Source organism: Corylus avellana, chromosome ca11, assembly GCF_901000735.1.
Source record: "Corylus avellana chromosome ca11, CavTom2PMs-1.0".
Lineage (NCBI taxonomy): Eukaryota > Viridiplantae > Streptophyta > Magnoliopsida > Fagales > Betulaceae > Corylus > Corylus avellana.
Window position 1 is genome coordinate 2,111,349 of NC_081551.1, and position 21,418 is coordinate 2,132,766.

Consider the following 21,418-nt stretch of genomic DNA (forward strand, 5'->3'; position numbering starts at 1 on the left):
CCCCGACAAACCACTGTTCATCTACAATATTCAACTTTTAATTTTTATTTAAAGCTCCCTCAGCTCATGTAACAGCAGCTCAGTTCCTCCGAACTTAATATACTATTTTCTCTTCTCCCTCTCTGATCATCAGTGAAATCTCACAATATGTATGTCACAGTTTCATCTATGTATTACAGAATGTTTCTTTCAATAAAAGCTTCTTTAAACTAATTTTACAGCATCATATTTTCGTAAGTACTTATTTTCATATATCTTATTTTCATTATGTATATTATTGAATTTATAGTTTCAATTGAAGTATCTTCAACATTTCATATTCATATTTATGTTTATATCTTTGTGTATCAATCCAGATATTCTGTTCATATTCAACCTAGAATCTTATCTGCAGTCTCTGTTTAAATTCATCATTCATTCTCTCTCTCTCTCTCTCTCTCTCTCTCTCTATATATATATATATATATATATAACCACATCAAATTGGTGGTATCCGGATATGTTTGGAAAATGGGTACCATTCACCCACACAGCCAAACACATCTAGACAACACTAACCAGAACGAGAATATCAGACTCATCGTCCCAAACACACCCCAACAGAATTCGCCTTCGCCACTCCACAGAGCCAAGCTCACACGCTCTCTCTCTCTCCCTCTCTCTCTCTCTTCCTTGTGCAAGCAAAGATGCTCTCGCTCTCCACAATTCCCAAGGCCACCACCACGCTTGGCAACTCGCTGAGTTCACTCCCAGCATCAGCATCGGCAACGAACTCCACCAGGTCTCCCTCCTCTTTTTTGCTCTAATCATGTACGCTTCTGCTCTCATTTCATCTTCCTTCTCTTTTTCTTTTCGATTATCAAATTCCATGCTCTTACAATTCATGGTTTTGTTATTCCGAGTTTGAATCCGAGTCCACATAAATGTCTTATTGCAGAAATTTCAGAGTCAATAATATGTCGTCCGATTCGCTTCCTCAAAACCGCATCGTTGTGCGTTCCTCTGCATTCCTCTCTCTCGCTCTCTCATATATGTATGTATGTGTGTGTGTGTGTAGCTTACAAATGGAGGTACGTATGATGTGGGCAGGTGGGGTGTGGAGGGGCGGCGCTGGATTACTTGGCGGCAGTGGCGGCGTATCCGAATCCCGACGACAAGATCAGAACCACCAGCTTGAAGGTTCTCTTTCTTTCTTATTTCTCCAAATTAGAGAGAATCTGAAATAGAGGATGACGTGGTCAATTGCCTATCTTACGCCGCGTTTGGTTTGATATCTTAAACTGCGATTCTCTTTGAGATTTTTCATTTTGATATCTTTGAAGCTTGACTTTAGTGGCTTGCTTGTACCCAGCTGGGCAGACCAGTACGGCCCTTCAATAAAGACATGACTTCGGGTGACTCCTAAAAATAATGACAATAAGCCTAACAACTATCGCCCGTCTCTGTCACATTCAATTTCCTTCAACTACCGATAAGCAATAAGCCTCTCCATTAGTCAAATCATTAAAATGGACGGAATCTCAATCACTTGCCATGCATCGTATTTATGGGTCGATAATTGTTGAACAATATTTTAAGAATTCATTTTATTTTTAATCATTTCTATATTAAATGTATGAATTTATCATTGAATTTGTGTGAGGTCAACATGAGTTCATAAATCTAATTGTTAATTTATTGAATTTGTAGGATGAGATGGAAAAAATATTGAAAAAATATTGACATCAATCATTCCTCTAAAACATATTAAGATGCCATGAGATACGTATGTATCTCACCAATATTAAAAACATTGGTTTGAATCGAATTTAATTATACGAGTTATGTAGCTCATAGCTCAATTTTTAGGTACCCAGCATTCTCAATGTTAGGTACTATGATAAATTTCAGTCCTCAGAATCTTGAACACTAAGCAATTTCGATTAGTCACAGCATTGGTTATCCAATTTAGGAATGCCCATCTATTTTTTATATCCGTTGTTTTTATTGAGTATCAGACCTACCAAATATAGCTGGTACGGTAGCATTGAAGATGTTATAATTGTGTTTTGGTGCATTGCTTTGTTAGGTTCAAGGTGGTGGAAATGCCGGGAATGCATTAACCTGTGTAGCTCGTTTGGGCTTAAATCCAAGGCTAATTTCCAAGGTTTCAACTTTATCCAACTTAATTCTTTTTATCATTTATTTTTTTTAACATGTTTGTCATTATGAAATCACTAGGTTGCAGATGACGCTCAAGGCAGGGGCATATTGAACGAGCTAGAAGCTGACGGTGTGGATACTTCTTTTTTAGTGGTAAGCTTCAGATGATAAACCTATTCGCATATGAGCTTATGTAATTATGATAACATATGTTCAACTGGTGATTGAAGAACTATGCTATATAATTTTTGCTTTTTAATGATTTTAGTATTGATTGCTCTTTATTAGAAGCTTGCTGCGTATATTTCTTAAAGCTGTGATGTGAATACCATTTTTCTTGTCTCTTGGTATCACAATAATGGTTTATGTGCATCTGTTTTCATTGCACTGATGTAATTAGCTTTTGGATAATGTGCTAGTAGTAATTTTATGGATTAACATCATTTTGTTATATCAAGACTTAAAGTAAGTTCTCTAGTGTTGTTGGCATGTCTACATGATGTAAAGAGTTTATGTAGGCTAAAACAGAAATATAGAGAACGCAGTTAATTGCACAAGGTTTAGAAATCAATAAACAGTGAAAACTAGCTGCCAGCATTGAAATGTATGTTGTCCATAGAATTGCAAAACTATTGTTTATAAGATGGATACGAAAGCGATAGTAATCAAGGAAAGTAACAAGACATGAATGAGTTCATGAGAAGTTCGATGCTTAGCAATATCCAAGAGCTGCTTTACTGTTAGAAGACTTAAGGGTGGGGACATTCCAAAGAGGCCATCTAGAAAGTTATCCCTGCTCTACTAATGTAGAGTATTTGGAGAGATAGAAATCCGCACCTTTGTGAGGATCGCGAGTCTAATGTGCCACGATTAAAATCCTCCTTTTGAGATCTCTCTTAGATTGGGCTGTAACTTATGTTCCTAATTTTTCTTCCACTAATCTTGTAGATGTTAACTTTTTAAATTTTTCGACTCCAATAGGGTGGTTGCTTCTATTGTATATTCTTTGTGTACGAGAGCTTTGCTTCTTCTAATAATAAATCAATATTCATCAAAAAAAGAAGTTCAATGTAGCAGTGACCGGGACAGCACACATTTTTCTCTAAAATTTAGTCGAAGAAAGGTTAGTTAAACTGAAACTCAGTCATACTCTGTCATGAGATACTAAAATAGGTAAGTCCAACCCATAAAAATATAGCTGAAACCTGCATACTTGAGTCCACATAACACAAAAGACCTTAAATGAACCCTTCCCAGACCGAATGAAAAATTTCATGTAGCGTGGACATGTGGGGAAAGTTTTTGCATATTTGAAGTCAAACTACCTGTAATTGTCTTAAGTTTGAACAAACAAATTATCAAATACGCTTCAATGCAAATTTCGATGCTGAAATGGTCAAGAATAAGCATTAAAGGAGTTAAGTGAAAACTTACATCACTAGAGCTACATTAGTTGCCACCCACATGCTTATCTGATCCTACGCACTTGGCTTCCACTCCTAAAATTTCTTCTAGATGTAGTCACTCTGGTTGAATATTTTACAAATTTATCCCTGTTTTGTCATTGCAAGTATTCGAGGTTGTATCTTATTGGTATACAGTGCAATATATTGTACAAGTAAATTCAATAAGGGAAAAAAATAAGGCAGACAATTTATGCCCATTTTACTCCATTATTTTCCAATAGTGTTGATTCTGTATCTATATCACTGTTTTATAGATTTGTCTATTAACTGAATTTAGCTATGACTAGTAACACCAAACTGCTCTGTGATCTTGCATAATTACTTGATCTTTTTTTGACTCGATCTGTCTTATTTCCAGGTTTCTGAGGGGGGTAATTCACCGTTTACCTATGTCATTGTTGACAACCAAACGTGAGGGCCTTTGCCTTTGCCTTTATTTTCTCTCTCTCTCTCTCTCTCTCTCAGCCCTGAGTGAGCTCACTTTGTTGACAATATAAAAAGGCGGGCTTGTTTCAAGTGTAAAAATTATATGTTGTTGGAGACTATATATTTTGGGGGAAAATATTTTAATAACCTTTTGTCTAAGGTTCAAGGATTTCCCTGATGCAAATTTCTTGTCTACGACATGATCCTTGGGGGTTTATTGTTATCCATAAGTGCTTTAATCTGATATAACGTAAATGGATTATATCGATTTTGCTAATATTTGAGACAAAGTTTACCTATAGTTTAGAAAATAAAGGATTTGGCAATGCCATCTGGACCAATTTCTTTGGAGAGATTAGTTAAAAAAAAAAAAAAAGGGTTATGCTTCTACTAGTTTTGAGGTATGTCCACTTTACCTCTTCTCTGTCTCCTGCCTTTTGTCCCATTCAGTGGATTCTCCATTAGGGAAGAATTGACCTGCCAGAGACCTTATTGTGTTGGTATGTTTTTACTTTTTATTAGTAGGTTTCTTTATAGCTCCCAGTTACCTCATATAAGCTGATTTTATCAGGTATAGTCTCTTAAGTCTTTATATTACAACACGACATGACTCTTTTTGATCTTTGCACAACTTTAGAGGTACCCAACGCATTGAGTTTTGGTAACGCCTAGAATGTCCCGAGATTGTTTTTACTGGACAAGCACTTTCCATTGGCAACTTTTGACAACAACGTGCATTTGTTATGCTTGCAAAATCTAACTGGTTTGCATTTACTGAGGCTCTTCTGGAATTTTATTGCCAGTTGATTAATCTTGAGCGATATTTTCAGGAAAACTCGCACTTGTATTCACACCCCAGGGTATCCTCCCATGATACCGGATGACCTTTCCCGAGCAAGTTTATTATCTGCAATAGATGGTGCAAGAATTGTCTATCTGGATGGAAGATTGCCCGAAACTGCTTTAATTATTGCACAAGAGGTCATTTTCATTTGTTTTCCTTCTAGTTTCTTTGATACTTCACTCCTAATATTCAGGTTAATATTGATTCTGCTGTTTGAGGTAGATGGAATTAAGAAACCTTGTCCTTGTGTTACAAAGTGAAACAACAAACTAAGAATTTTTTTTCTTTGATCGTGGCACAGTTGTGAACTAAATGTTGATAGTGTGTCCTTTTGTTTTTTTCCCAATTTGGCCATATGGATCCACAGATTTCCATGTCTTCTTCTTCTTCTAGAAAATGCAAGGCAAGGTTCTGACAATATTGTACCTGATACTTTCTTACTGTGTAAGATATTTTACCTTGTGCATACGTAGTTTCTTATTTCTAAAAGGCTAAGGTCAGAAGTTGGATTATTCACACCTTTATTCGTGGAATGTAACCTGAACTTTCTGTTAATGATCATTTTTCCTTCGGAGGAAGAGTGCCAGCTCATCATAAGAATAGGTTAAATCAAGATATCTGCAAAAAGGTGTTGTGTTATATATTATTAGAAGAATATAAAGCTTGTTTAGGGCCATTGGTGGGGAATGTAATTTCACATGGCTCTATAGAGATGATATATATTATAAGTGCAACCCAAAGACATTTCTTACTCTGTTGTTGTTGTTCTTTCTCTTTCTCTCTCTCTCTTTCAAAACGCTTAGCATCATATAAGTATTAGAAGTGCACTTTTTGGTAATTGCGCATTCTCTTCTTGCTTTCCATCTTGAAGAAATAATAAGAAAAGTTAATATTAACTAATGGGGAAGTAATCAGTATTTGGATTCTTTCAGAACAGGCAGTTCGCAAGAGTATACCTATTTTAATTGATGCAGAAAGGATAAGGGAAGGGTTGGACGATCTCCTGAAATTAGCTGATTATGCCATATGCTCTGCAAAATTTCCAAAGGCAAGTTGACTATTCTTCATGAATAACTATAAATGAGAGGCACTTATGGCTGATGAGTCTTCTCAGCAGCCAATTCTTTGGTATGCACAGATGCTGACTTATGCTAGCATTGCATCTTCAGATGATTAGCTGTTTTCTCAAATTAAGATATCTACTCGATTTTGAGGCCACCAATATTTTCTGGAATTTCTGATACCATGTGTATCTTTTTATATCATCTATCCATCTCCGAGCAAATATTTTGTGTTGAAGTTTATTGTTAATGTGATTATTATGATTTGATTATATTTGATCACTCTCAAAAAATATTTTCAGTCCTCATTTCAGTTTGACTTTGTAAGATACGTTGGCCCATTAGGTTAAACTGTTTATTTTAATGGACACAATATATCTACACATTACTGCTATTGTATCCTTGCTAATTTCTATGGGAAAACATTGACTTCTTGTGTGATAGGCATGGACAGGGGCACCATCTATTCCAAATGCTCTTGTTTCCATTTTTTTGAGATTGCCAAATATCAAATTTGTGATTGTGACCTTGGGTGAAGAAGGCTGCATAATGCTTGAGAGAAGTGTAAATGGTGGTGAGTAAACACCCATTTTTCATTGTCAAGGATGAAAATGATATGCAAGCATAGAGTCAGATACTGTCTTGAAATCCCAAAGTTCTCTTTGGTTTGATTTGCTCTAATATATAAGCTTTTCATTGTAACACTTTTTTTTGGCAGAGGATTACCAGACAGAAGAAATTGATGTAGACGTCTTATTGGAATCATTAAAGCAGCAAAAGGATGAAAGTGTACCCAGCCCAACATGTATTTCATCGGTAATATAATTTATAATATAACCTCAAAACTGTGTCTCTCTAGTTTAATGGGGATGATTATTTTCTACTTTTATGGTTTAGCTTTAGTCTGTTGTAAGAGACAGGTGCAGTTGTGTGGCATAAACTTCAACAATTAACTTCTGTCAAATTGTTGAAAACCTGACCTAGGACACGGAAGCCTTCCCTTGACTCAGAAATGCTTGTGTGTGTTGTTGTTGAGCAAGGCCTTGCTTGTTGTCCACCATGCCAAAAGTAAACTCTATCAAAGCATCATAGCTGTTAATTTTAGCATGTTGAAGCCAAAGCACCATGCTGTGCTATGAATTGACTTGAAGGAACTACCTGCATTTATGGTTGTAATGTAAAGAATAGATTAGGTAATGTTAGAGAGAAATTAAAGGGAAACCCGCCTTGGCACTGAGGATGTTCTGCACATATAAGCCCTGTACTTGATTAATCTGATTTTTACATGGAGGACATTGAAGGTGACAGTTGGTGCAAGAATTATGTAAAACAAGCCATATTTTCTGCACCAAAACATAGTTGATGAAACTGCCCATGTCATAGGATGCCTGTTTCTATGACATGCTTATTAAAGATGATGCACCTTTCATAAATAGAGACAGAGATATTAACTCTTATTATTCAAAGTCATTAAAATCTGAAATTGGCTATTACCTAATGTTTGTCCTGCTAGAGCAAGGCCCTGGGAGGGGAGAAAAGTGAAACTATGTCTTGTGACCCTTTGTTAGACCTATATAATATACCAAATAATTTCTCGTATGCTGAAGATTTAAGGTTGGTGTTTTAAGGAACTGAATGTATAATTATATGTGATATTCTTATTTAATCACCCCCAAAAAAATCTGACACTGTAGAAAAATACTTGATCGTTAGTCAGATAGAAATCCAGCAGAGTAGAATTAAGAGATAAGTGACTACATTAGATAAAGATTTGCTGTTGCATCATTTTGCATTCTATCGCACAGTCGGTGACAAGATTGAGAGCAAACGGGATTGGGACAGTATGTGGGAGGTTATTTTGGGGAACAGCTGAGAAGATACCACCTTCAGAACTAATCGATACAACTGGTGCTGGGGATGCATTTATTGGAGGTGTTGTTTATGGTATGCAACCATTCAACCTATTTATTTTTAGTCTGTAGCTGTCTCTGTATGCATATGTTGCCTGCCAATTCTGTTGCTTTAAAATAATCATTTGCCACAGATCATTTCTCCCTGAAGGTACTATCATTTTACATTCAATATCAAGTGACCAGCAGTTCACCTTTGCCTTGTTAATTTTTCTATTTTTTTTAATATTAAACAATTTATGACCTTGTATTTGCAATAAACCATACTAGCAATTGCTTCAGATAGAAGGTGACGACACTTTGATCTGGTTCAGTCATGCGAGGCTAAGAGCAGGACCCCAGTGGATAATTATGTTTATAACTGCAGAATCAATTTACCTATGAATGGGTTCATTCCTCTATAGATCTGTTTATCCTCCATAGATTATAACTTTGGCTGCAGTCTTTTTGTATACTATTGATTGATGGAAACATTGATGACATTCGTAATTCTTTGATTTCCTTGTAGCTATATGTGCTGAGATGCCACCAGAAACAATGTTGCCATTTGCAGCTCAAGTGGTAAGTACACTTATTTCCAAGAGTCAAATTAACTGAAATGTAAATCTTGTTGCGATGGGATTAGGATAGGTAAGTGCAAGAAAAATCGTTTTTGAATTATGTGGTGGCTGAGTGCAGGCAGCAGCTAACTGTAGAGCTTTGGGAGCTCGAACTGGTCTTCCACACCGCACCGATCCGCGCCTGGCATCTTTTTTACGTCAGAGTTCTCAAATGATAACCACATCTTCGGCAAGTAAATGAGAAGCATGGGACTCAGCATGCAGGATGGGCTCTTGCATCCCAGTTAGGTTTTTTTTTTTTTCTTCTCATTATGACATCGCCATAGTCACTTGTACAGAATCACTTTTATAAAGCAGTGACAACGAGCCAATTTTAATTAAACAGCAGCAGATGTGGTTGCCTTCTATGCCTACGCCTGTGGTGATGGGCATAGAAGGCATCCAAACTCCACCTGTTCAAGTAGCTAGGCAGCTCGAGCAGGTAAGAGCCTAAATTGGGACCTGAATGCTCTACCACATGAGGCTGACCACTATGAACTAGGATCTTATCTAGGGGTTAAAATCCAGTCCAGGTTCCGGTTGTTGGCCAAAACCGGCAACCGGAACCGGGGTACCTTATTATTAATTTTGAAAAACCGGTACCGGGTACCCGGTTATGAAATAACCAGCTGGTTCCGGTTAGTACCCGGTTATCCGGACTGGGTAACTAGTTTTAAAAAATTTTGGCATTTTTAGCTTATTTTAGGTCTTGGGCCTAATGTTTGGGCTTAATTTAACTATTTTTGGCCCATTTTTTAAAAAACAGTTAGACTTTTTGTCCCAATAAGCTGGCTTTGTTGTGATTGTTCTAAAAAAAAAAAACCTAAGAAATCACTGCTTTTGGGCTTGAAAAATTAAAATCTAATGTTTAAAAATGCCCCAAAAATTCAATGTTTAAAAATGCTCTATATATATATATATATAAAAATTATTATATATATATATACCCGGTTGTTATATATAGAAATTTCAAAACTAGTAACCGGACCGGAGTACCCTGTTATTGGTTTTATCCAATTGGTTTTAAAATCAATTTCCCGGTAACTGGTTGGTACCCAACCATACCCCTTTTTTTTAACACCCTGATTCTTATGAGCTGATTCCTTATTATGTGAGGGCAAATTTGTCCAAACAAAAAGTAAAATTACAATTTGCCCTCATTTTATAAAGAATAATGCACCCCATTCCCATCCAATCCCATTTATGGTATTTTAAGTACTGGAGTATATAAAATCCCATCTATTAAGCATAATTTGCTTCTTGAGCAGGCACAAAGTTTCCTTACATAATAACAGCAAGCTGACCTAACACACAAGAGGAAGGCACCATACCACAAAACAAAAGGCCTTCCACTATCATCACACGTCTATCTATCGCTAATAATCCTAAACAATAAACTCATCCCACTCCAACAGGCTACAACAAGCTATCAGCATTTGTTGGCAGCCTCCTGAAGAAATTCAATGCTGGAGAAGGCATCTTGCTCCTAAACCTTGGCGGCCTCAGCACATAGAGCCCCCACAAAGCCACAACAACCCGAATCGGCACCACGTAGAATCCAACAGCAGCAATCAAGCAAAAGAACACAAATAAGAATGTGGCCCTTGGATCTCGCCAACTTAGCAATTGCTGGAAACGTTCACCTTGTGTTGCCAAATCGCCAACCACAGTTTGAATCCTCCCCGCCACACTTCTCAGCCGATCGTACCTCATTCGAATAACCTCTGCGCTTCGAGTTGTCGGGAAAGAATCAAATTCCTCGTCCAATTCATCAGGATAAACACTCTCAGCATGAGAAAGCCTGGTATCCATGTGGGGCGGATGACGGGGTCGGGACCTGTATCGCCAAAGTCCCAAAAAGGCCATGTAAAGCAATATTGTAGGAATGATGAGCTCCGGAAACATGACAAGCACTAGAAAGAACACCACAAACAAGGTGGAGTAAACAGGCTTGTGCCAATTGCGCATTAACTCCACCCAACGGACCATGGCAACAAGGCCAGACACAACATTCATAAGGCGGAAAAAGTTGGCCTTGCTCCTCCTCATGCTCCACATATGAGAGTCATGATCAAGCATATATTCCACCACCTCTCGGCCCAACGGCGGCTCTGCGCGGCTAAGCCGGGATGCCGCCACATTCATAGCCCGGTACCTCAAGCTCTCCAATTGACTCACACCCAACGGCTGCACATAATGCATCTTCGGCAGCAATGGCATTGTGTACATGTGCAGCATATTCGCCATGTTCGAGCACGAAAACCGGACCGCCAAATGAAGCTCCCCCATCTTCTTGACACCAGAAGAGTGCAGCATCAGAAGCGGGTACGAATGAGTATAAACTCGATCCGATTCAAGCGTCGACAATCGAATCCGGACTTTCCCGATCCGGGTGTCGCGAGCTCCTCCTCCGCCGTTGTTGCTTGTGTTCTTGTCGACCCGGGAATTATCAAACACCCCAATTGCTATCACCGTGCAAGGATCAAACACTTCCCAAGTGTACTGCTCGTTCCATTTGGGTGACAAGTTATCAACCACCGTCCGTGTCCGCACCCATTTCTGCCCATACTTGGCAACACAATAGGCATCCGTAGACCCTCCTTTGCCTTCCTTGATTTTCATAGGCATAAGCCCCGTTGCACCCAAAATTCCCATTTCAAGCACACCAATGTGGGGCTTCCAAAGCTGCTTGGCCGTAGGCCTAACATCGCTGCTATACATTGTTGCCTCATCAAGCACGTGGTAACCCCCATCAAGAGAAACACGGAGATGAATCCTCGAACCAAATCCTCGAACCATCTTCGACTCCCCTGCATTCCCGAAATGATTGTCGAGGTTAAACCACCGGGAAGTCACCGGCTTCTCGTCGTTTCGCTTTTCGATCGCCGTCACTGGAAGAATAATTCTCCCAACAACCTCCTCCCTCCCAGGCGCGACGCGGTCCTCAATAGAAAGCAACAGGTAATCCTCAAACGGCTCTGCCACCACAAACACCATTTCCTCGTTCCAGAAAGGATTCGACAAGCTCCGGGTCGCGCTGGCAGCAGCAATCCTAGTCTTCAGAACCTGGTTTCCCACCTGGGCTTTGGCTGAAAGCTCCGGAAACCTCATCATCGCCGACCCTTTTTCCCCAAGAACAATGTCTTGCGCTTCAATGGCGGATACCCTCAAGTACCAGAGCTTTGGGGAGAGATAAACCTTCGATTTGATCGTGCATAGGCCGTCGAAATGCACGTTAGCCGCCTTGGAATGCCAGGCTTCCGCGAACGCCTCGTCCGCCTGAGTCCCGAACCATATCGAAACCATTACTTCCGCCTTTGCCTTCTCGCCTTTCTTGTCGTCCATTCTATACCACTGCGGAGCCAACTGACTATCCGGCGGAAGCCGCCGCGGAACCTCGTTTAAATCGAACCAAACACGGCCTAAGAAATCGTCTCTGTTGCTCTCCTTCACTATAATCTCCACCATTGACGACTGAATAGAATCCTTTGAGAAAGCAAAGACTTGGTCCCATTCCAGGTTACTCAAGCTCACCCTCTTCGTTATTCCTCTGTAGTTTCCGAGCTTCACTTCAGCCACCAGCTCAGCATTACCAAATAGCGATGAAACCTCTCGGGCTTTCACAACTTTAACGTACAAGTACTGCACTTGCTCGACAAGGTCATAGGTAGAGCTGGTCTTGTCTTTCTGCAAAGACTCGCCCCCGAGTTGCGGCCGAGTCTCTTTGAGCGAGAACTCGCTCGACCTGTTTGAGTACATAGTCACCTCGCCGCTTCCGCCGCCAGCGACGCGGACGCCGACGCCGGTGACGGCCGGAAGAGCGGGGCTAGGCCCTGTAGTGACCACAACGGGATTGATCTCACCTGTGTTTGGCTCGAAAGGCTTTGAATGGTTCTGCGCTTGCTGTGTTTGCTTGTTTGCTTGAACCAGTTGGTGCTGCGCCATCGCAGCCATGGTTGAGCTTGGCCCTTGCAACTTCTTCGTCTTCTTGGAAAACCCAGAAGAAGAAGAAGAAACTTTAACCTCGTCTTGCAAATCTTTAACCTCTTCTTTCACAGAAAGATAAAGCTTCAAGCTTATTTCACCTCTGATATGCGAAAAAAGGCTTCTCTTATCGAGGGTGTAGAGTTGGACAACCTCCTCTCCTTCTTTGGCAATGCTGGAACCGGAGACTCTGACTTTCCCGAGAAAGTTCCTGCTGTTGCTCGACCTCCTCTCGTTGAAGACGTTGATCTCCACCGTTCTGTACGGAAGATCGGCGACGTCTTTGACGTGGAAGACAAGCTTTTCATTCCAAATGGGGTTGAGGTCTTTGTATCTGACTTGAGTCCGGAGCCTCTGGTTCTCGAACTCAACTTCTACAAACGGTGAAGATGAACCTTCGCCATCTTTGGGCATGAGGTTGTGCGCTGCTACCACCCCTACCACGAGCTTTTCTTTGCTGCCATTCATGGCTGATTGGTGACAACTATCGCAGAGAGACAGAGAGGTAGAAGATGGAAGAGAGAGAGAGAGAGAGAGAGAGACAGAGAGGACAGAGTGTGAGGCTCAAGGAGGGAAAGCTCAAAAGGCAGTGAAGCAGAAAGAGCGTGCTGCAGAGTTATTCCATAGAGAAAGTTACGTGAGAGAGAAAGCGCGTTGGTAGAGGGGAACAGTAAAAAATCTAAGTTCCTCACGCGCCAGTAAACATGGGGGCGAAAGAAATCTCTGGACAGAGTGGATATGGTGGGACCCCACACAACATTCTTAACGTTAACCTACAATGTTTAAAAGCCAGAAGAAGAAGAAGAAGGGTCAACGGGCTTAATTTCGGGTCGGGTAGAAAACACGTATCCAATTACCATCGTACCAAGTACAATTATGGTACTTTTAGATACAGGGGTTAGGATTGTTGTACCACTATTCATTTCTCACCATCCATTTAATCATTACCATAGTATTTCATCAATTATAAAATGGTCTAAAGAAATTTTAAATATTCATCATCATCCTGCTTTTATATAATCAGGCTAACGTGGCAATGTCTGCACTTGAACAAGTATTTAGAGTAATGTTTAATATTTTTCTTAAATTTTTTTTTTAACACATAACAAGTAAGGCCTCTAATTTTACAATGAGTGCGTTTTGATTGGCTAACATGTAGCCACTTAAAAAAATTTAAAAAAATATTAGGGATACTATCTCTTTTGCTAACAGAGGTTTACTAAACTGATGTGTATTCCATTCCTTGGTACTTATTACATTTTTCTTAATTAATTTTTTTTTTCAATACATGAGCTACACATCAATTTAGTAAGACTCTGTTAATAAAATGAAAAGTGGTAGGGAGCCAAACAAATAAACCCAGAAAAATTTTCAAACCAACGTGACAGATCATGAGTAGCAGACAAGGGAGAGAGAATTACATTTTTTTTAATTTAAAAACCTTTGCCACGTTATTTTAAAATTTTTTCTGAGTTTAATTGTTTAGCTTCCTAACACTTATCTAGTAAAATAGTTAATACTCTTAACATTTCTTAAAAAAAAAATGGCTCAAACTTCAAATTATAGTCTCATCCTCTAATAAAAATCTATAAACCATGAAGATTACGTAAGGGTTTAAGATAATTAAAATTCCCATGTTCTTTGTGGTTTAAGGTTGTTCCAATTTTTATTTACTGATATATAGTAAACCTACAAAGCCCACCAATTAGAATTTAGAACTAGCTGCTCAGAACAAGCGGACCCACAATCGTCTCTCTAGATCCAATTTCAGGGGATCCTCCTCCGAAAAATGGTCCCCACTCTGCATCTCGATTCTCAATGAACTCCAACACGACAAAATAATATCTGGTACTGTCGTAGAGCGCGTGGGTTACAAGCGCTGTTGAATCCAGATAGATATATTAGGTAAATAGGTCAGAATAAGAGCGTGCCAGAATCTTCAGAGAATCCGATAGTTCGTAGAGAGGGGCATAACCTCGAAATCCGAGGTTTTGGAGGGAATTCCTTTTTTGTTTTTTAGATTTTTTTTTGTCGTCGCAGCTTCGAGGCGCGTGTTTCACGGTACCCGTAACCGTGTAACTGTTAGCAGCATGGCTGTCACGAGGGACCCACATCCTCTCCCCCCCCCCAACCACACTGTAACTTTAAATAACCTGTCAAATTTTGAGGGTGGGCCCCACCAGATTTCTTGTTTTTGGGCCCTTTCACATTATTTCACACGCGTGGATAATACTTTCACATTATTTCACACGCGTGGATAACACTTTCTTTTTCTTTTTTCATTTTTTAATAGTTTAAATGAGGGAATGTGTACGTAGTTGAATAAGTTCTTAAATTACATTTATTATTCTTCTTAAATTACATTTAAAACGTATAATTAATCCCTTAAATATCTATCCATTTCACTTAACTCCTTCCATTCAATTTTTTTTTTATTAAATCCAACAACAAATGGAGAATGTTTATTACACTTGACTCAAAATAACAATAATATCCTTACATCATATTAAAACAATAGCAAATGAGATTTTTTTTTTTTTTTTTTGGAGACTCCAATGCCCCAATATTCTTGGCTCAAGGGGTTAAAAAAAAAAAAAACTATTCTAATAGAATGAGAGTGGGGAATCAATTTTGGTATTCCCTATAGCCCTCACTTGACCCAAAAAAGAGAGGGGGTGAGGGAATTATACTTGATAATTTCATGTTTCTCTCATAAATTCACTATTTATGATAACTTAATCACTGATTTAAGTATCGGATGATTCCTATTAGTGAACATGACAAAGTCCTTTAAGCTTGATTTCCATTAGTAGTCCGGATGGTACCAACTAATTATTCAAATATAACTATCATATAGGTAGAGAGTGTCGATCTTTTTAGTCATTTTCTTAGTTTTTTATCTTGATAAATGCTCTACACCCTTCTGTTTTCGCTCTCAAAATATAATAGTAATTAATCCAAAATATAATAATAATAATAATTTTTAACGCCATATTAAAAAACTTATGCTAGGAGAAAAAAAAAAAAGTGTGATAAGCATTTTTCTTCCTATCTTTAATTGTTTTGAAAAGAATCTCTCTATGAGAGAGAGAGAAGGGGGAGAGAGGGAAAAGGCTTTTCCAGGTGACCTGGGGAAGGCAAAAAAATAAGGAAAAAGAAACATATGAATGGTCCATGAAGGGTTTAGGAATTATTGTCCTCAATGTCGTGTATTTGGTTGGAGCAAAGTTGACAACAGCAGCAACCTTCTGAGACTGTTGTCCTCTAATTGGTTGGTTGGACATTATGTTGTTTCCATGCAGATACGAATGCTGTGCACTTTTGTTGTTTCATGCTTGTTGGACATTCCATAAATTCTCATACTTTTGTTTCATGTTTGGTAGACATTCCATAATCTCTCATACCACTCTTAAAATTCCTTAATTGTTCTTTTATTCTTTCAAATTATCATTTGATATATTTAACGGGAACAACAAATGGGTCATAATATACCTCTTTTAATATGCTCATTTTTTAATTATTATTATTCAAATAGTCTAATAAACAAAGATCTCATTAATCTGAGTCGAACGGTTAACTCTGCAAATGGACTGAAGTATATGTGACAATGTTTCGACAAGGGTTGATTTGACAAAACTTTTAGACTGTTGTTTGCTTGTTTGTTTTTTTTTTTTTTTTTTGATATGACGGTAAAGTAAAAATAATTTCGAACGTTTTGTGTTAAGTATATTGAGAAGTACTACACATCTCAAATTTTATTCTTAAATAATGTGTCATCATCTCATGAGATTTATTATTTTAAAAAATGTGTCACCGACTCATAGAATTGTAACACGTTATTTAAGAACCATCTTTTAAAACAAAAATTTAGAATATTTAGCCTTTCTTGTAATTTTAATACGATTTTAAAAAAAAAAATTTGTTTTTTTTAGTAGTATAAAAAATGAAAATAGTTTTGATTGTTTAAGGTTTAAATAGTTTATTAATGTTTTCATTTAAAATAAAATAAAAGTATCAAACAAAGTCATATCACTCTCACGACAATTCTATGATCTTTCTTTCTCGGGCCTATCAAAACTGAGAGACAACACTTTGCAGGAAAACTCGCATATTGTGTCACTGTGAACAACAGCAAATGCCCCTGCAAAAGAAAGAAACGAGTCGTTGCCCCTCCATCCACTCAATACAACAGGAGTTTTTTGAAACTATTGGTATTGGGGGAAGTGTTTGGGTGATTCACAAATGGACAAAAAAAAAAAACTTGTTTAAAAGTAGGCCGAAAAGAATGCTTGGGCCTAGAAAAGTGACCTTTTACGATCCTGAGGAATGAGGATAGTGACTGATGATACTACGAGTAGGAGCGTGTTTGGCTCCTTGGAAAAAAGTGCTTTTTATTAACGGGAAAGCCGAAGCCAACAAGTTCAACAGCCACCCAGATTTGGTACACTACCTTAAACTGTTCATGTTGTTAACAACACATCCAAGCAATTTTTTTCTTTTCTAACTTGTTGTCATGGTATGTGCCTTCTATTTAAAATAAATTGTTTAAATAAAAAGTATTTCAAATGGTATATATATATATATATATTGATAATACAGTTGATTGGACGGTCAATTTTAAACAACGAATGCATGCAAGAAAGAGAGAAAAAGGTTAGAGACTTGCCGGGAAGATTCCACGGAAAATATAATTGATGCTTAAATTAGCAAGGATAATTGGTGAATTTATGAGTGAGTAAGAGAGAGAGAGAGAGTAGAAGCTAGAAAATAAGAGTAATGTGAATGGTAATGCATGTTTACCTACATAGGTTGCATGCTTTTTCTTATGCAAAGTGCTTGCAAATTATGTACTGCCTCAACCAGGTGACTTCTACTAATAGGGCATGACCTTAGCTAGATATGACATCAAATCCTTATCTTTTAGTGAGATGTGTCATTGGCCAAGTGTCACCTGCTAATAAGATACAACTTTGACCGATCGTGCAGATGGGTTCCTTGCCTGCTATTAGATTGCAACCGCTATCAGGTGTTGTGTGTACTCATCGACAAACTAAGGGTGTTGCCTAATTTTCAGTCAAGAATAATAAAACAGTTAGGACAAAGCAATGTGGAGTTATCCTCTAAACCACATTCCCAGTTGTACTTAAAGCTACTAAAACGTTAGCTCCCATGACTTGATGGGGCCCATTGTTTGGGCCTGATTATCCTAGTCTGAGCCATGGGCCCCGGGCCTGAAAACTCACATTGGACTGGCCAAGTATATATGCTAGTGCTACCCATGGAGCCAACGCCCATGCTGCTGGATATGCTGTTTTCAAAGAGCTTATCTTTCAACCAAAAGAGTAAAGAGTAAACTTTTTTTCTTTTTTTTTTTTATAAATTTTAAGTCTTTCATTCTTCATTTTCACCTTGAAGTGCTGAGTTTGAATTTTGAAGTCCAATTTTTTATTTACTAGCAAGAGGAATTGTGATGAGAATGTTTCATACTTTTGTTGCATATATATCAAGTTGGGTAAGCTGATTGTTTCAGGCTTATCCACATATGACACTGACCTCAGGCAGACCAGGCTTGTATGAAGGAAAAGCATGAATGCAAGTGATTTTATTTATTTATTTTTTATTTGGAATTTATATTGCTTTTACCACTAGCAGCAGATACCCTATAGGTCATTCCCTTTTTTATGTTAAAAAAAAAAAAAAAACTACAAAAACCTACTCGCATCAGATTTATTACATTTAACTAACCCTCAAGGGTTGCTATAGTGTTTCCTAATGTGTAGGGAACCAAAACTGTACATTAATTTAATATAAACATTTCTCTTTCATTTCTCATCTTTTTAGCTTTAATTAGGGATTGTGTTGGGATTTTGTGAAAAAAGCGAGGGTAGGTAGGAAACTTGTATTTTGTAAATAAATAATATTTTTAATGGTATAGGAAAATGTACGGGAAGCTATTGTAAAATTTATTTTTATAGGGAAGCAAAAAGTAGTTTTGTACCTTAAACTTAGGAAAAATCAAAGAGAAGCTACTGCTAGTGCTCTAAGCTAACTGTGAGATTGAGTTCAATTAATAATTTTTTTTTGGTAAGTAACTAAGTATATTGAGTCCAATCAATGAATTGGCCAAAATTTCTGTTACCAAGTTATTTAATTGATTTTTACCAATAATTTTTTTGTTCAAAGAACTGCAACTTGTTTAGGATGTTTCCTATAGCAACTCAATCGTGAGCTTCTTTAGTCTTTTGACTCTTTTCTATGCTGTTTTTGTATTGACATTCGTTAAATTAATCTTTTTGGGGAGGTGTGCATTGGGCTATCTTCTATTTGCTTCTCTTTCTCTCTCTCACCACCTCAATTTGTTCTAATTAAGATTTTTTCCAATTCATTTAATTAATTATATTGTAAATGTATTTTTGTTCTATAAAAAAGTGAAAAAACTCTTAAAATATAACTAACTGAATATTTTAATTCGAGAGGATCCTATTCCAATTTGTTCGATCTCGAACCCTTTGTCAAACTTTATTTTAACAAGTGCTGGATTGTCCATTTAAGTGAACAAAGAGAAATTGTTTAATGGTCCAAATTATAATTTACAAATCTAATAGTGCTTATGTTATTACTTTATTTGAAATTTTGAATAACATATCACTATTATATTGTTGGACGTAACAAAACAAAATTTACACCACGACACTTTTGGCCGAAGAATGGATTAAAAGAAAGGATTTTTTTTTCAACCACAAATCGGAAGAACATCTTTATTGTTTATTGGATTAAAGGGATTTTATTTTATTTTTTATTTTTATTTTATTATTATTTTTATTTTTTCAGTTCTTGACCGACTCGGCGACTCCTCTCCTCCATTCTGGATGAATGCAACTTTGGGCCCGGGCTGAAGTTAATTTGCCCATTGTGTGGCTAAGGCCCTCGAGTCATTTAGCCACCAAGCTGAGGGAATCAGGGATAGACATTTTCTTTTTATTTTTTAGGCACTTAATTGAAATGTTGAAGTTGAACAACGAAGACTATGCAATATTTTTCAAATTTCCTCTTTTTTTTTTTTGTTTTTTTTTTTAAAACACGAAATAGGACAGAGAATGCTAATGACAAACATGACATTATTACTAATTGTTTTTACAGAAAAAATGATGCTTTACTACATAAGCTGGATCCTTTTAAGGTTGCAAATTATATTGGGAGACCTTAATTGGATATATCACTGGTATGTAATTGCCGATAAGATAGCAATGTTAATTAAAAAGAAAACCTTTTTTTTTTTTGGTGTCTTTTTTAAATTAATGCGATTTTTAAAATTGTCATTAAATTTGTAATAAATAATTATTAAATTTTGATGTAATAGTATTAATTTTTTTTAAAGCTGGCAATGTGGGATCTAATAGGTTTTTGATTTAAACAGAAGTGATGTCATCTAAGTTGACATCAGAAACTCATGTCATCAAAGTGACGTCAAATCTGCCGCCATGATCAATGAGGTGGTGGGTTATGAGCTCATCTGAAGACATAGGGGGTGTGTTTGGCAAGGACTTGAAAAAGGGAGTGAATTGAAACTGTAACAGATTTGATTGATATGAAAAAAAAAAAAAAAAAAAAAATAAGAGAGTTTTGTATGAAAAAGTAAAAAAAAATTGTTTTGTAATGATTTTTTTATTTGAAAAGTAATAAAAAGTGATTGATATGATGTAAAAAGTAAGAATATTAGAATTAATTTGGATATGAATTTTTTGGGTCTTTGAGTCCAGTCCAATCCAGTCCAGTCCTTTGTTAAACATGCCCAGAGATATCCATGCATGCAGCTTCTATTTCCTCTCAAATTTACTGAATTTAATTGCTAACTTCCATTGACGAGTGGTCACATAGGACAAGTAAAAAAATAGAGATCTTTACTAATTTTACTAAGGCACATTTATCCGAACAAGTTTTTAACCTTCCACCTTTTTGTTTAGGTCAATAAATTCTACAAAAGCGATCTCATATTTACCGTTTAAATTGCTAACAATCCAAACATCAAATTGTTTATCAAGGTCCGGATCCCAATTAAAAGGACTTGCATGTGCATGAGCCATGCAAATGAATACCAAATATATTCATATAAATACGATAATACCAACTGTGGCAATAATTCATTCGTTATATTACGCTTGAAACTTAGTGTTAATGAAGCTCGATCTGCCGGTGGCTAAGTACTATGGGCCTATGGCCACGTGCATCTCAAAGAAGAGCATGCAGTGCAGCTTAATTCCTTTAATTTCTTTATTTATTTTTATTTTTTATTATCGTTCATTAATTGCTTTAAACATAGACTTCAGATCCACTTAATTTGCTGGTATGGTATATGGTTAATTAATATAAGGATGAAACTTGGATACAAATGCATATGCATAATTAAATTCATTATAAATTAAGAAGAACAATTTGTGTGTAACAATAACAAAAAAACAGCTATAAAGTCAGTAGTTGACCTCCTTGAAACTAGCTAGGCTTAATGTTCTCCTTGATTAAACCTTAGAGTAGAGAGCAATTCATCGATCCATCACTTTAAAAGAGTGAATCCATTGCGTTTGTAACATACCGACTAAAATTGACGCCGTGTATTAAATACGTATGACATAATATCACAATATACCCGTCGTTTTAGTTAAATGACGCAAAATTAATAAAACGATGTGAAAAAAGCTTTTTTCTTGTAGTGCCGTAGATATATCTAATTACTTGCTAGATTTTTATTTTAAGTCAATTTTGATTAGAAAATCTATTGCATATGATGTTTTTTGCTCTCCCATCATATACCTCTAGATCTTGTGATTTAGGTTTAAGTATGATAACTTAGTCATATATATAATTAGTTTCACACTTTGTCTCCTATTAACTAAACCATCAGCCGAATCCAATGGCTAGCTAGTACAATATATTGTACTAATTAAACATGGCTCTCGAAGCGTGAAACTAATATAAGCATATGATTAAT

At 37.0% G+C, this 21,418-nt stretch overlaps 2 protein-coding genes and 1 pseudogene across 3 annotated transcripts; 2 read left to right on the forward strand and 1 right to left on the reverse strand.

Moving 5' to 3' along the window:
- Positions 1–507: 507 nt before the first annotated feature.
- On the forward strand, positions 508–9,163 carry LOC132166639 (uncharacterized). 2 transcript variants are annotated; one of them, XM_059577486.1, is made up of 13 exons: positions 508–781; positions 938–992; positions 1,090–1,179; positions 2,069–2,146; positions 2,221–2,295; positions 3,967–4,019; positions 4,865–5,015; positions 5,816–5,926; positions 6,384–6,513; positions 6,658–6,755; positions 7,745–7,883; positions 8,358–8,410; positions 8,528–9,162. In XM_059577486.1, the coding sequence occupies exons 1-13, from the start codon at positions 687–689 to the stop codon at positions 8,648–8,650; spliced, it is 1,251 nt and encodes a 416-aa protein (XP_059433469.1). In that variant the 5' UTR covers positions 508–686; the 3' UTR covers positions 8,651–9,162. The 2 variants fall into 2 exon arrangements, with proteins under 2 accessions (XP_059433469.1, XP_059433471.1); XM_059577488.1 differs by having other exon boundaries at positions 692–810; positions 8,528–9,163.
- Positions 9,164–9,425: 262 nt separating this feature from the next.
- Positions 9,426–12,996, reverse strand: LOC132165558 (multiple C2 domain and transmembrane region protein 10). The gene has a single exon (XM_059576180.1). The coding sequence runs from the start codon at positions 12,898–12,900 to the stop codon at positions 9,865–9,867; it is 3,036 nt and encodes a 1,011-aa protein (XP_059432163.1). The 5' UTR covers positions 12,901–12,996; the 3' UTR covers positions 9,426–9,864.
- A 4,654-nt stretch (positions 12,997–17,650) lies between these two features.
- LOC132165826 (myosin-6-like) overlaps positions 17,651–21,418 on the forward strand; it is a 54,930-nt pseudogene continuing 51,162 nt past the window's right edge.